The sequence below is a fragment of the Pocillopora verrucosa genome, chromosome 7, assembly GCF_036669915.1.
Source record: "Pocillopora verrucosa isolate sample1 chromosome 7, ASM3666991v2, whole genome shotgun sequence".
In the NCBI taxonomy this organism is placed as follows: domain Eukaryota; kingdom Metazoa; phylum Cnidaria; class Anthozoa; order Scleractinia; family Pocilloporidae; genus Pocillopora; species Pocillopora verrucosa.
Window position 1 is genome coordinate 663,735 of NC_089318.1, and position 12,735 is coordinate 676,469.

The 12,735-nt window shown below is 36.8% G+C and overlaps 2 protein-coding genes and 1 pseudogene across 2 annotated transcripts; 2 read left to right on the plus strand and 1 right to left on the minus strand.

Annotated features, from left to right (window-relative positions):
- Window positions 1–424: 424 nt before the first annotated feature.
- Window positions 425–6,378, plus strand: LOC131774020 (uncharacterized). Its single transcript, XM_059090031.2, has 11 exons — window positions 425–713; window positions 1,268–1,461; window positions 1,872–2,074; window positions 2,220–2,277; window positions 2,375–2,667; window positions 3,179–3,337; window positions 3,714–3,852; window positions 3,963–4,110; window positions 4,401–4,732; window positions 5,404–5,529; window positions 5,846–6,378. The coding sequence occupies exons 1-11, from the start codon at window positions 505–507 to the stop codon at window positions 5,905–5,907; spliced, it is 1,923 nt and encodes a 640-aa protein (XP_058946014.2). The 5' UTR covers window positions 425–504; the 3' UTR covers window positions 5,908–6,378.
- On the minus strand, window positions 6,293–12,714 carry LOC131774029 (26S proteasome non-ATPase regulatory subunit 8-like). The gene is made up of 9 exons (XM_059090043.2): window positions 12,581–12,714; window positions 9,174–9,246; window positions 8,944–9,046; window positions 8,162–8,255; window positions 7,663–7,734; window positions 7,395–7,421; window positions 7,225–7,298; window positions 6,749–6,860; window positions 6,293–6,550 (listed from the first exon to the last, which is right to left on the minus strand). The coding sequence occupies exons 1-9, from the start codon at window positions 12,695–12,697 to the stop codon at window positions 6,413–6,415; spliced, it is 810 nt and encodes a 269-aa protein (XP_058946026.1). The 5' UTR covers window positions 12,698–12,714; the 3' UTR covers window positions 6,293–6,412.
- LOC136282153 (piggyBac transposable element-derived protein 4-like) lies at window positions 10,860–11,416 on the plus strand (annotated as a pseudogene).
- Window positions 12,715–12,735: the final 21 nt, after the last annotated feature.

Here is a 12,735-nt window from a genome sequence, read left to right on the forward strand (position 1 = left end):
GATTCCCAGTCCAAGAGGAAATTCAACATAATTTGGTAGTTTGTCATGGTGTGTTACGGGGAGATTAGTCCACAAGGATCTTACAGAACATTTTGTAACAAATTATCCAATGGAAATAGACATGATTTGAAAGCTTACCAAAGTAAAGTTGTTGGATGCAAGGCGTTTGAATTGTAAAATGATTTGATGAAAGTGTTATCACCGAAATTTGGGTGCATTTTGTATGCTGTAAGTGAACGTACACCTCAGGGATCAGGGTTGAGTGGGTTAACTATGACTAGCCGCGTCCAAGTCTCCAGCGAACGTGTAGCCGCACCCTCCCCCCGCCAAGGTGAAACGGAGTCGAGGTTCTCTTGCTTCCACTTTACCTTACGGGGGAGGGTACGGCTACAAGTAGGCTAGCGAGTCTCGTGATAACATTTTATTTCCGGTTTATCGTCTCCGTTCATCAACACAAGTCACATTTTCTGGCGGTCCTTGTCACGGAGAAATAGAAGAGTTGCAATGTCCTCTTGCCGGCTACTTCTTCTTTTAACAGTTGTAAATGTTTCCATAAGTGCATCATATCAACGTAAGACGCCAACAGCGAGCATCGAAGACCGTCTAGCCGTTCTAAAAAGCAAGCAACCTCCGATGGAGGTTGTTTTCGCTTTCCACGCAAACCAAGGGAAATTGAGATACCAGCAGTATGCCAAGGAGCAGTGGTCAAATTGGTGAGTTTGTTAATTAAGTAAAGATACATTCCCAGTGTATATGTACCTTAAACTCCAAACGATATCCTGCCAAAGCGTGCGAAATCTATCATGGGCACAGCGACTATGTAAATATTTCATTGACTGGAGCATGACCTTTTTTCAATTAACACCACACGCTTCCAAGTGACCGCGTGAGATTGAAATGGGTTTCAAGATTAAAACGAAATGAGCCTTATTAGATCTCTTTATTCGCGTTCAAGCTCTAAACAAAAGCTAAAGTTTCCGGGGGGGGGGGAAGAAGGGGAAGAGGAGAGGAAGGGAGAGTGTAGCTGGTGATGGTCAGATCTGCCATTTTATTCTAATTGTCTCAGGGTTTAAGAAGATGTCTTGCCGTTAACTTAAATATGTAAATATCTATAAAGAGGAAAAGCCTTGTTGCTAATGCTTGCCATTTACAAAATAAGTTAAAAGGACCTGGAAAACTGAACTGTATCAAGGTTCTTTACAATACACATGTGCATAATTTTTTTAAATTTTGTCCAGTCTTTCATTTTACCCTTTGTCCAATTCAGGCACGATATGGGCTCTCCTGAAGGGAAATTAATAATTTCAAACCCAGTTGCCATCCATGATTCCAACAATCAGACGTTTGTATTTTGTCTATGTGATGATGGACAAGTTTACTTCCTCAAAAAAGAGGCTGATGGCACAGCTCTTGAGTTTGGAAAGTGGCTTTCAATCAGTGCTAAAATTCCATTTGAAGCAGGTATATAACATTATAACATTGATATAACTTCATTGTCAAGCATTTCATGCCAAAACCCAAAATGGTTGTAAGGCAATTCTCGTGAAAGGGAAGATTGAGGCACAAAGTTTGAAGAATCTCAGGGGTGTAAACAAGATTTTTTTCAGTTAAGAAAGGGGGGGGGGGGGTCTTACTTTAGGCTTACTGGCATATGAACTGTTTTTTTCTAATTACTTACCTAACTTGACAAGGAGGTGGGTTGTATAAACCCCACAACCCCAACTGCCCTATAGACATGTAGAAACCCAACATGTACCAAAGATCCCTCTCTCCCTCATAGTTAAATCTTCAAGTCTGGTGAAAAATCTTGTAGTTTTAACTCTAATTTTAAGAATTACAGATTTTAAACTATAAAAAATATTGCTTTCAAGGAGTGACTCTGAAAGGAAAAGACACTTTGTCTGTAGTGAACTATCAGAATAAGCCGACTGTCTTCTCAAGATCAGTGACAAAATCCTCCCATCTGTACTGGTCACAGCAAGTCAATGGTAATTGGTCAGACTGGGCTCTTATTGGTGGATCATCTGTTTCATTAAATTCTGATGTGGCAATAGCTTACAATGGTTTCTCAAAGGTATGGAAGTCAGTCTGGGTTTATTCAACAGAGTGCATAGTAATGCAAGTTATAAGCAATAATGCTTGGATAAGTCTTATTTATTAGTTTTGGTAGGAACCATTTACTGTTGGTAGAAAATTATGATACATCTTTATTTCTTCAGTATCTGGAAGCATTTGCCATCATGGAAAACAACAAAATGTATAGAACTTGGCAAACAGGTACAAAAAGTCAATTTCTGTGATAATATAGTAGGATACAATACTCAAACAAGCACTGAATCATACCTTAAAATTCAAAACATTTTGAAACCTTTAGGTCCAACAAAATGGGTTTCCTGGGATGAAACAGGATATGGTGCCCCAGAGACCCAGCATGCCCCAGTAGTGCACCAAATGAGCCACAGTACATTCAATGGTGTCCTCAATGTGTTCATATGTGGTGATGATGGCTATATTCACCATATATGGCAAACAACCTGTGATAAGGTTCCAAACCCTTGGGGGTGGTGCACATGGAGTTTGTGGTATAAGATTGGTGACAAGATTCCAATGGCTGACCCCTCTTTTAATCCTTTGAGTATTGGGGCTAATATACATCTTGGAATTGAGGTAAGCATGGAGTTTTTACTGCCCTGTGGTTTGGAAAAATACTGTAACCCCAAAACACTGTAACCATTTATACCCTAAAATCAGTATGCGTGATTCCATATTCTCTATACAGCTCTCTTAACATTCCCAAAGGTGCTAAACAAGGAGAATTTTTTTTAACAATCAAGAGTTTCTTCAGTTGTTGATCACTTCCTTTATTTTCATGACCTCAGTGTGTCATTTTGGGGTGATATTGTAAGGAGAAATTAGAAGCTGATCACTCTGGAGTCAAAGGGTTAAATATCTTGAGATGGCTAAAGAGTGTGCAGTTTTCATAGTTTCCTTAAGGGAGTGATGGAATGGCAATTACTATGTCAAAGAAATAGAATAAAGTATACTATTATAACTTTATTTTAAAACAATATTGAAACATAAACACATTTTGAAACACCATGTTATTTAGAGAAATTGCTAAATGACATTTTACTTCTGATCAAGTTTGTAAAACTATAAAGACTGTCTTATTTTGAAGATATTCACAGTGGGAAACAAAGGTGGCCTGTGGCACATGTGGGAGCTTGAACGTGGTAAGGAGTGGAACCCGTGGCAATATATTGGGCGTCCTGTATCAGCCTTGACCAGTCATTCCACCATCATTAATGATGACAAAGGATGGTGGGCAGCATATGCAGTAAGTTCAGTTATATCGTTCTCTCAGACCTTAAGGGTAATATGATTTTCATAAAATTTTTACTTAGTGAGATTAGATGAGCTGGTCATCACTGAGGATTTGCTATCAAGTGTTCAAAATAACAGAGAGGTTAAGTTTCTAAAGAAACTGTGGTGCTGCATCAATGGGAGAGTATAACAGGGTAATTTAGTATTATGAACTGAGTTGATAACAGAAATTGGCCACTGTACAGAGTTTAAAAGCTGACTTTTCAAGTGTTAGCCCTTTGTCAGAGTGATTGGGAAGGGCTGTCACTTGAAATGTCAGCTTTTAAACTCTTAAAAATGGCCAATTTGTTATCAACTCTGTTAATAATACTTAATTTTCACTTTTCCAGCTAAGTGCTAATGATGATGTTGAGATAATTGAGCAGAATCGGTCCCTAGTCCTGTCAACAACACAAGCAGCATTTGGAAGTCCAGTTAAAGTTTCATGGTCTGTACCAGTTGATGAGGCCACACACAAGGATTGGATAGGTCAGTTAGGCTATTTTATCTCCTAAAATATATCTGGGTACTCAGCTGTAATAAAAAAGTCTTTTTTCTAAAATCTACCCTGACAATTGCCTTTGCACTGATTTCTTCAGGTGTATACCCATCTGGTGCTGACAATGAAATGTATGTGGACTTCTTATATGTTGGAGGAGGACAGAATCCAAATGCAGACCCACTACCTAAAGGATCTCTGACTTTCAAATCTTATCTTCCCAATGGCAAATATGACTACCGCTACCTGTATGTGTTCTTTATTAAAATTAATCATCTAACACTGCATGGGTACTGCTGAGTAAGTGGGTGTTACTGCCTATTTCTCAAGTATCAGCACAAACTTTCTAAAAAATCAGCACTCCAAATTGCAACTCTAGCTAATAACAATAATGAAAAAGCCCCATTTGTGGATATGATATCAAAATTGAAGCACCCCTTATACAGCCATTGCTAAGTATGTTTATCTCATGGGAATAAATAAACAAGATCGAATATTCTACAGGGTGTATTGACTGACTTTGATCATTTTCTCCCAGGGTAAATAAGAGATTCTTTGATGCAGTGAGCTCCAGCCTGACTGTATTCAATGGCACAGAAGACAAAGAGTGGGTTCAAGTTTACAGAGGGATTGCTGCAGGATTAGGCAAAGAAGGCTTTAATTTTGAAAAATGTGTTGAAGATGGAAACCAAACTGTAGCAGCGTTCAAGGAATCATTTGATGCCTTACAAAACAAAAACATTTTCAAAGGACTGCAGTTGTTTGGCACAGCTCTTATGGACGTGGTGAAGGCATTTAAAGATTGCAGTGAGACTGATATTGCCAAAGCAATTGAGAAACTGGCCATAGATTTCATAAAATGTGTAAAAGGTAACCATAGCTTAGGAATTAAATAGGAAGTGTATAAACTTGTACAGATTGCAGATTTACCAGTATAGGTAAATGTGACAAATAATGATTATCAAATGGAAGATTTTTTCTCTGAAAGTGATATACTGTCAATATATCTATTAACAGTGACCAGTGTCTCCACTAGTTAGCATTCAATAATCAACTCATATGAAGAAGTAAGTTAACCCACTTGAAGTAAAAATGGGACCTTAGCCTTTAATTGTGACATTCCAGGCATCAGCTTTGGGGGAAGGGGGTTATTGGGGTATGCCTCCCCCCCCCCCCAGAAAATTTTGAACAAATCAAGTAGCTAAGAGGTGATTCTTTAATTCTGAGTGAGAATTTCCATTGGTAAAAAATGTTTTAAGCAACACCAAAGGGAACAAGAAGTAAATTATATTTAAAAGGAGAATTAATTTCATAGTTACTTAGCCAAAACAGCAGTTTTCTACCAAAAAATCAACAGTTTATATCAAAAACCTTAAATGCAAGAAAAATAATAGTTCTAGTGTGAAAGCATGAATAAGATTGAAATCAGTTGCTTGAGTCTCAAGCTCAATGCACAAGACTTGACAGCACTGTGGAACATAAAATCAGTGTTAAGATGTTGCAGTCCTAAACTTAAAAATAATGATGTCTTTTGTGTTTAGGTGACTGCATCAACTTTGTGATTGATGATGCAGTAAGGCTTGTGATCCTTTTTGAGAATGTGTATGAGATATATGGTGACATACAAGGAGCAACAAATTCCTTCCACATAAAGGCTTATGAACAAGGTAAAAGAAATACTCAATTACATTGATTTTTGTCTTTCAGAATAATTTAGTATATTAATATTGAAATACTGGATTAACAGAATCAATCAATATTTGCTGAATGTGGGAGACCTTGTGTAAGCTAAAATGTCTACCCCCTCTCATTCAAAGTTTGTTAAGGGTTACATTTTGTGTTTGAAATCAATAATTTGATTTTTCTAGTAAAAGTGTTTGCCAGAGTTTAAGAGGGTACTCTGAAAAAAATGTATTATTAAAGACATACTTTCAGTCTCTAAATCACTCTTTTTTCACATTGCAATTTTTTTCTCTCCTCCAGGTGGATACTGCATTGGTCGTGTTGTTAATGTGTGCATTGCAATGCCATCAACAAATTTTTAGATTTGGCATTTTTGCTTTTTCATTTAGCAAAAAAAGGGTCCACAGGCTATGGATTTTAAATTTCTTAACAAGTTGGCAGAGGGGGTATATTGTGTTTGATCTTCTATAAAGCTGGAATTCATTTCAATAACATGATAACTGTTGTAGGAAATGATAAGAGTTTTGTTCAGAGTGGAGAATAATGACACAAAATTGCTCTACAATGTGATTGCCTTAAGTATAATTATTGATGGACAATTGTTGTGTTTTTTGTAACACCTACCACAAGCATATTAAAAGGGTTGGGAACTGCTGATTTGGTCAACTCAGTACTAAAGACATTTGCAACCTTGAGTACACAACCAGTTCCAAAGTTAGAAAATCAAAAGTTAAATTAAGTTATACCTTTTAGTATTGAGTAATTGTATTTGATTTGTTCACTTACATAACAAACACTACAAATGAAATAAAAAGTGTACTGTACATTGCTCAGCAATCTCTGAGTTGTTTCCTCGTACATCTTCTTTTAAACTATTCTCTCAAGTTCTTTGGCATACTCCAGCATGTTTTTAATCATTTTGTAAGAAGGAATTTCTTGTTTCATCTCTTTGTCTGGGTCTGGTTCAAAATAGTAGTATTTATCTTCCTTTAGAGTCCACTCTCGCTAAAGGAAAGAGTACACAAGCATTTAACATTCTGAATATACTACATGAGTTTAAACAATATATGAGTGCTGGTCAAATTTAAAATTTATTGTTTTGGTGTGTGCTTCTTAATAAATGCAGTACCTAATTAGTATCTTTTTAAACAAAATTAATGCAGAGGTAACAACCCTACATATATTGCTAAGTATAATAGTTACCTTCTGAGCAAATGCTGCCATATCTTTTTCACTCTCAAAGTAAAGTATCCTGGTAGCCTCCGGGAAGGATATATGCTCATATGCTTTCTCTGCACATGCTGCTATTTCATCTCTTAAACAAGTAAATTCAAATACCATAAGTTTAAAGACAACTGTAGATACATCAGTTGCATGAATGTCTTCTCCCCATATGAGATGTACAGGGACATTGGACAGAGAAACAAACATATGCTTTCCACCGACTGATTGACTGAATGACCAACAGACAAACCAAATAGACAGAAATGGAAAGTATAAACAGAAAATTATAGCCAGATAGTTGGACAGATAATCAATGACAGATAGTCTGAGAGACAAGCAGTGAGATAGACAGACAGACACTAACAGATAGTACAAACGATAAACAGTGGATAAAAGACCAAATCTGTCCAAGCTTTGATAGCCACCCATTTACTGCATCATTAAAGCTCACTTACCTAAGAGTATCCAGGAGGATATTCATGAAGAAATGATAGTTGTCTGCTGGTACATTTCCCCTTGCCAGGAAGACCTACAAAAATAAATACAAATCACAACCTACACAAGTAACAATAACTAAAAATAAGTAACACTATACCATAACATAAGTTAGTGGTGACAGAAATACCTTGTTATAGTTTCCTTCCATAAGATACTATTGAAACAAAATGCAAAAAACATTTCAATAACATTTAACTACTACACTGTGCATCAAAAGGTCGAAACCCATTTCACACAACAGAAGAGTCATATATTTAAGTTCCATAAAAATCAATTTTTCAAATGATAGAATATGTATCAACAAAATTTATATTTGAATTTTCAGTGGCAGTTTAGGTAGTTGTTAAGTACAACTGAGGGATATGTTTTAGTACATATAATCACATGACCGTTACCTGTTCTAAGGAGACAGAATGTCTAATGTACACATTGCTCTGAAGTTCTTTAGCAGGTAAAAGTTCCAGTTCCTGTTGGACAAAAATATCAAAATATAAGCATCTTAACCCCTTAACTCCCTTACATGATAAGCAAATTACTTTTCCCCATAATATTCATACATTATCCAGCAAACAGATAATGAGAATACTCAAAATTATCATGTAAAACTTGTTATCTTAATCTAACAAAAAATTATCATGACTAATTTACGAGGAGATGTTTAGCAGCCAGAAAGGAGAAATAACAATCAGATCTTGGGAATTAAAAGGGTTCATCCAGTTGGCCATTGATCTTGTCATAGATAATGTTTTTATTAGACCAACGACAACTTTTGTTGGACCAACTGGCATATTCAGACATGGTTCTAGCTTCAATAATCTCTTGAAAGTATTTAACTTCTGAAGTGGAAAAGACAAAGCAGATAATTTCATTTCATCCTTTTTTATTACTACTCACTGTATGAAACTCTGCAAGACGATTCTGTGCAAGAAGAGACAACAGATTGAGCCCAAGAAGCTGATACATATAAACTGATTCCTCCAAAGTGCCCCTGTGAAATTTAAACAAGTCCAATGCTTAAGTTACTACACTTAATGGCAACTATGGAATTCACACAACAAAGATCAAACTACTATCAAGTAGATTATTCCCAAAAATTTTAAAGATATTTAAACATTACTACTTTCTGTTCAGACACGTAACCTACTGTGCTGGCCCTAGTTTTTTAAAGGTTGGATAATACTAGTACTATTCTCTGGATAAATATCTATCCAGTGGATAGCAAAGCATATTTTGTTATCACTTATCAGGTGGATAGCCATTTATCCATTGGATAGCATTATTCACCATAGATACATGTATAACTGGCCCCTGCAGCTTATTCTCATGAGGTAAATGATAGGGAGTAAAGTTTCTCTTCTTTTGAATAAAGAGAGCTATTCCATTTTTGGCGACCCTACTACAAATCAACGAGTTTTCCTGGCAATTTTTCCATACCCATCAACATTAATGCTCCTGAATGGGTTGAGGCATACACTGTGAGATTTAAGCATCTTGTTCAAGAACAAAACCCAACATCATTGCAAGAAGGGGTAGAGCCAGGCCTTTTAAATACAGAGTTCAGTGAACCCACTTAAAGGCCACCATGTCTCTTTTCTAAACGTATGAAGCATTAAACTTGGATACTTACTTGTCCATAACCTAACACAGAAACTACATTGTTCATTCAATACCCTTACTTGTAATCAAGGTAATATGGTTTCAACTGTGCCATGTATCTTTCAAATGATGGTATGTCCTTTTTTAAAATGCTCCATTGAACACCAATTTCTAATGCATCTCCTATGGACAAAATTTTTGTGCAGAAAAACATGAACATTCCTATGTGGGTGTAAATTACACAAAACCTTGTTGAAAAAGGTAGAGTCATACAATCAGAACTGTTGAAGGAATCAGTCTTGAAACTTACTTGCTAAAAGAAGTTCCTGGTAAGTTGGCTTGCCTGAAGAAGTTGGTAAGAATGAAAACTGGATCAAAGCCATCTAGAAGTCAAAAAATTAATTTTCATCATTGATTTTATCAAGTTATGGTAACTGTGGTGCAAACGATATTTGTCAAATGAATCAATATTCCTTCACATTACCCTCAGCTAAGAATGTTAAGGCAGGTCTTGGAAAAAAATTAAACTTAACCCATGTGGATGGGTCCCAGAATATTCTGGGTTTCCGAACATCATCGTTTTATTGGCAGAGAAGTTCGGAATATGTCAGACTTCTGTAGTTTTACGGTCATGGGCCTACCCAAGGGACATAAATTAAGCATCCGACAGAGTTCCAAAGATCCGAGTAATTAATTCACATGAAATATGTTTTGTTGAGCAGTAACACTGATAAACAAAGATGGCAGCCAATATTGCATTTGTTGATGAAAGAACTATCAATGAAGTTGTTGGTGGAGAGGATAGCGATTTTGATGAAAACACCAATAATTCTGAAAGCAGCGAAGAAGAAGATGACAGAAGAGAAGAAGACAGTGATGGCAAGGAGGAGAGCAAAGAAGAAACCAAAGAAGACAACTGGGTCCTTGGCGATCGTATCCCGCAAAGGCTTGACTTCACAGCTGATCGACTGAGGGTTGAATGTGGAGCTTCCTGACAATCCATCACTCTCTGACTACTTTCATCTCCTATTCCCTGAAAACCCATTCGATGAGATTGCATCCAAACAAATAACTATGCAACAGAAACAATCACATCTTAACAGTGAAGAGATCATTTACCTCAGTACTCAAGGTTTAGAAATTGGCCTGAGGATGGTGTGACATCTGAAAGCTTTTCTTGCCATCATAATTGCAATGGGTCTGATGATTCAAGAGAATATTCAGGATTACTGGTCCACCGACGAGGTTTTGTCTACTCCCTTTTTCCCTCAAATTATGTCAAGAGACAAATTTATGAACATTTTAACCTTTTTCCACTTGTGCGATAATGATAATTATGTTCCTCTAGGACAGGAAGGGTATAATCCAGTACACAAGCCTGGCACTATACAGTGTTGTCACTGGGAATTTTTCAGATGTCTGGAAGCCAAGCAAAAATATTCGCATAGATGAGGGAGTGATTCCATTCAGAGGAAAAGTGCACTTTAAAGTGTACAATCCAGACAAGCCAGATAAGTATGGTGTTAAGTCATACCAGTTGTGTGACTCAAGTAATGGGTATTGTTGTAGGTTTGAAATTTACACTGGTGTAAACCAAGAACCACCTAAGTTATATGTTTTACCAAGGTAAAACATATAACTTAGTCATGAGGCTCATGCAACCTTATTTGAATGTGGGTAGGTGTTTGTATATTGACAACTACTACACATCACCTACTTTATTTGCTGAGCTCTATAGGCAGAACACTGGGGCCTGGGAATAGCCTGCTACAGGAAAGGTATTCTCCAGGAATTTAAAAGGGTACAAGTGAAAAAAAAAGGTGACAAGTTTGTCAAGAACAATGGAACTTTGCTAGCAGTTAAATTTAAGGACCGCAAAGTATTCCAGATGCTGTTATCAGTTCATTCCATTGCAGATGTAGAAGTTGGCCGAAATCACCCTGGAACTGGGCGCCCAATCACTAAACCCCAGATTGTACATGACTACAACAAGTTGATGGGGGCAGTTGACAGGTGTGATCAGATGGTGGCCTATTCTTGCTTCAGGTGACGCACCATGATGTGGTGGAAGAAAGTGTTCTTCCATCTGTTTTCCTTCAGCATCCTGAATGCTTACATCCTGAACAAGCAAAGAACCCAGTCACCTGTGCTGCAAAGGACCTTTCAAAGAGAGCTTGTGAAGGAGCTTGTTAGGAATTCTGGCATCTCCCATTCTCTCACTCCAAGAGGCCACCCAAGGAGGTCAGCCGAAGGCTTAACCCACCTTCAAGTTGGAGGTCACTTCCCAGAGGAAATACTGGGGACTGGGAAGAAGTCCAACATCACCCGGGCATGTGTGGCTTGCTTTCCTGCCCAAAAGAAGATTTTAAAAAGGACAGGAGATAAAAGGAAGAGGCCAGGAAAGAGTCTAGCTTTCAGTGCAGTGTCTGTAAAGTAGCACTCTGTATGCAAGACTGCTTCCAGTTGTACCACACTGTTGAGGACTATGTTGCTGCCTACATTCAAAGACATGATGCCAATAATGACAATGTGGATGCTGAAACCATTGATTAATTGATCATAACCCTTATTCATCTTTTTTTTTTTTTGTTTTGTTAGGTTTTGAAGTCAATTCAAACACAGAAATAGATGAATTTAGACCATAGACCCATACAACTTAGCTGACTGTTTTGAACTAATTCAAAACCAAACAATGTATATAAATTCCTAATTTGATTAAGTGTCCACTTGACAAATATGCAATCTTGCTACTGTTTTGAGAAAAATGCCTGTTGTACGTCTTCCTTTCAAGACTTTTACTTAATCAACAGAATAACTTTGATGTGGAACAGTTTACCTAAAAATATCAAGGAATCAGACACTATAAGCTCTTTCAAGTCATTTTATTTTACTAGACTTTTGAAGGCTTTTGATGGTGACAATTTTTGTTCTTTTAAATTAATTTGTCTTTAGTGTCACCATGTAAATACTTCTTCTGTCTGTGCTTGTTAAGTTAAGTTAAGTTAAGTTGTTAATTTGTATACTTTAGAATGTTCTGTGTGATTTAGATTATTTGAATTGTAGTTTAGTTGGATCAGGGAAGGGATCTTTTTTCAGGATATTTCTTTTCAGGATATTTTATGGGGCTGGGTGTGGGTGTATTAACCAAGTAGGGGACTTATGTCCTATTGTTATGCACCTGTATCCATTAAATAAATAAATAAATAAATAAAAATGCTGTCACAGTCACAGGAATTGTTTTATCAAGTTGGTGGACTAGGGCTTAACTCTGGTTGCCATTGTAGGCTTGTACAGATGATTTTTGGAAGAAATTAATATGATGTGTTATTTGTTAATGTATAACTTTTGTCAAAAACATGATTTCATAGCTAAATTTTAAAAGCAACTCAGGTTCAAAGTTTATTATAATAGAATAATCAGAAAGGAAATTTCCTAAGCTTTAATTTGATATATAGGTTGTTGGGATTTGATGAAAAGTAAAGCTTTCAAAGCTGTTGAAAGGATCAACTGTCGTGTATAAGTGCGTTTCTAAAAATAAAGTCAGTTTAAGGGATTGTAACCTGAACTCAAAGTCAGCATGCTAAGGGTTAATTAAGAATATTAAAAGGACATCTCATCGGGAAATATGGAGCATGGTTTCGAGATAACGTGAATTTCCAACCATGTATCATGTTCTTTCGCTGGAAAGTACGGTGAAACCCACAAGATGTAACTCACCTTCATTCCAGACAGAAGCTTTCCAACTTTCTCAAGATCAACGGGTTTTCTGTTCCACTCCTTTATGAGAGTTTGATAAAGAGACACAACTTCTTTCAAACCAGTCTGGGAAGCCATCTTGGATTTTTCCTTTATGCCGAGTCACATGGAAAGCA

Excerpts from the sequence above, each read along its gene's own strand:
- LOC131774020 (XM_059090031.2), top strand. The coding sequence starts at position 505 with ATGTCCTCTTGCCGGCTACTTCTTCTTTTAACAGTTGTAAATGTTTCC. Across the intron at positions 2,668-3,178 it reads ATATACATCTTGGAATTGAG|ATATTCACAGTGGGAAACAA; the intron begins GTAAGCATGGAG and ends CTTATTTTGAAG. Across the intron at positions 3,853-3,962 it reads CACACACAAGGATTGGATAG|GTGTATACCCATCTGGTGCT; the intron begins GTCAGTTAGGCT and ends TGATTTCTTCAG.
- LOC131774029 (XM_059090043.2), bottom strand. The coding sequence starts at position 12,697 with ATGGCTTCCCAGACTGGTTTGAAAGAAGTTGTGTCTCTTTATCAAACT. Across the intron at positions 8,256-8,943 it reads CCATATTACCTTGATTACAA|GGGCACTTTGGAGGAATCAG; the intron begins GTAAGGGTATTG and ends TAAATTTCACAG. Across the intron at positions 6,551-6,748 it reads TGGCAGCATTTGCTCAGAAG|CGAGAGTGGACTCTAAAGGA; the intron begins GTAACTATTATA and ends TCTTTCCTTTAG.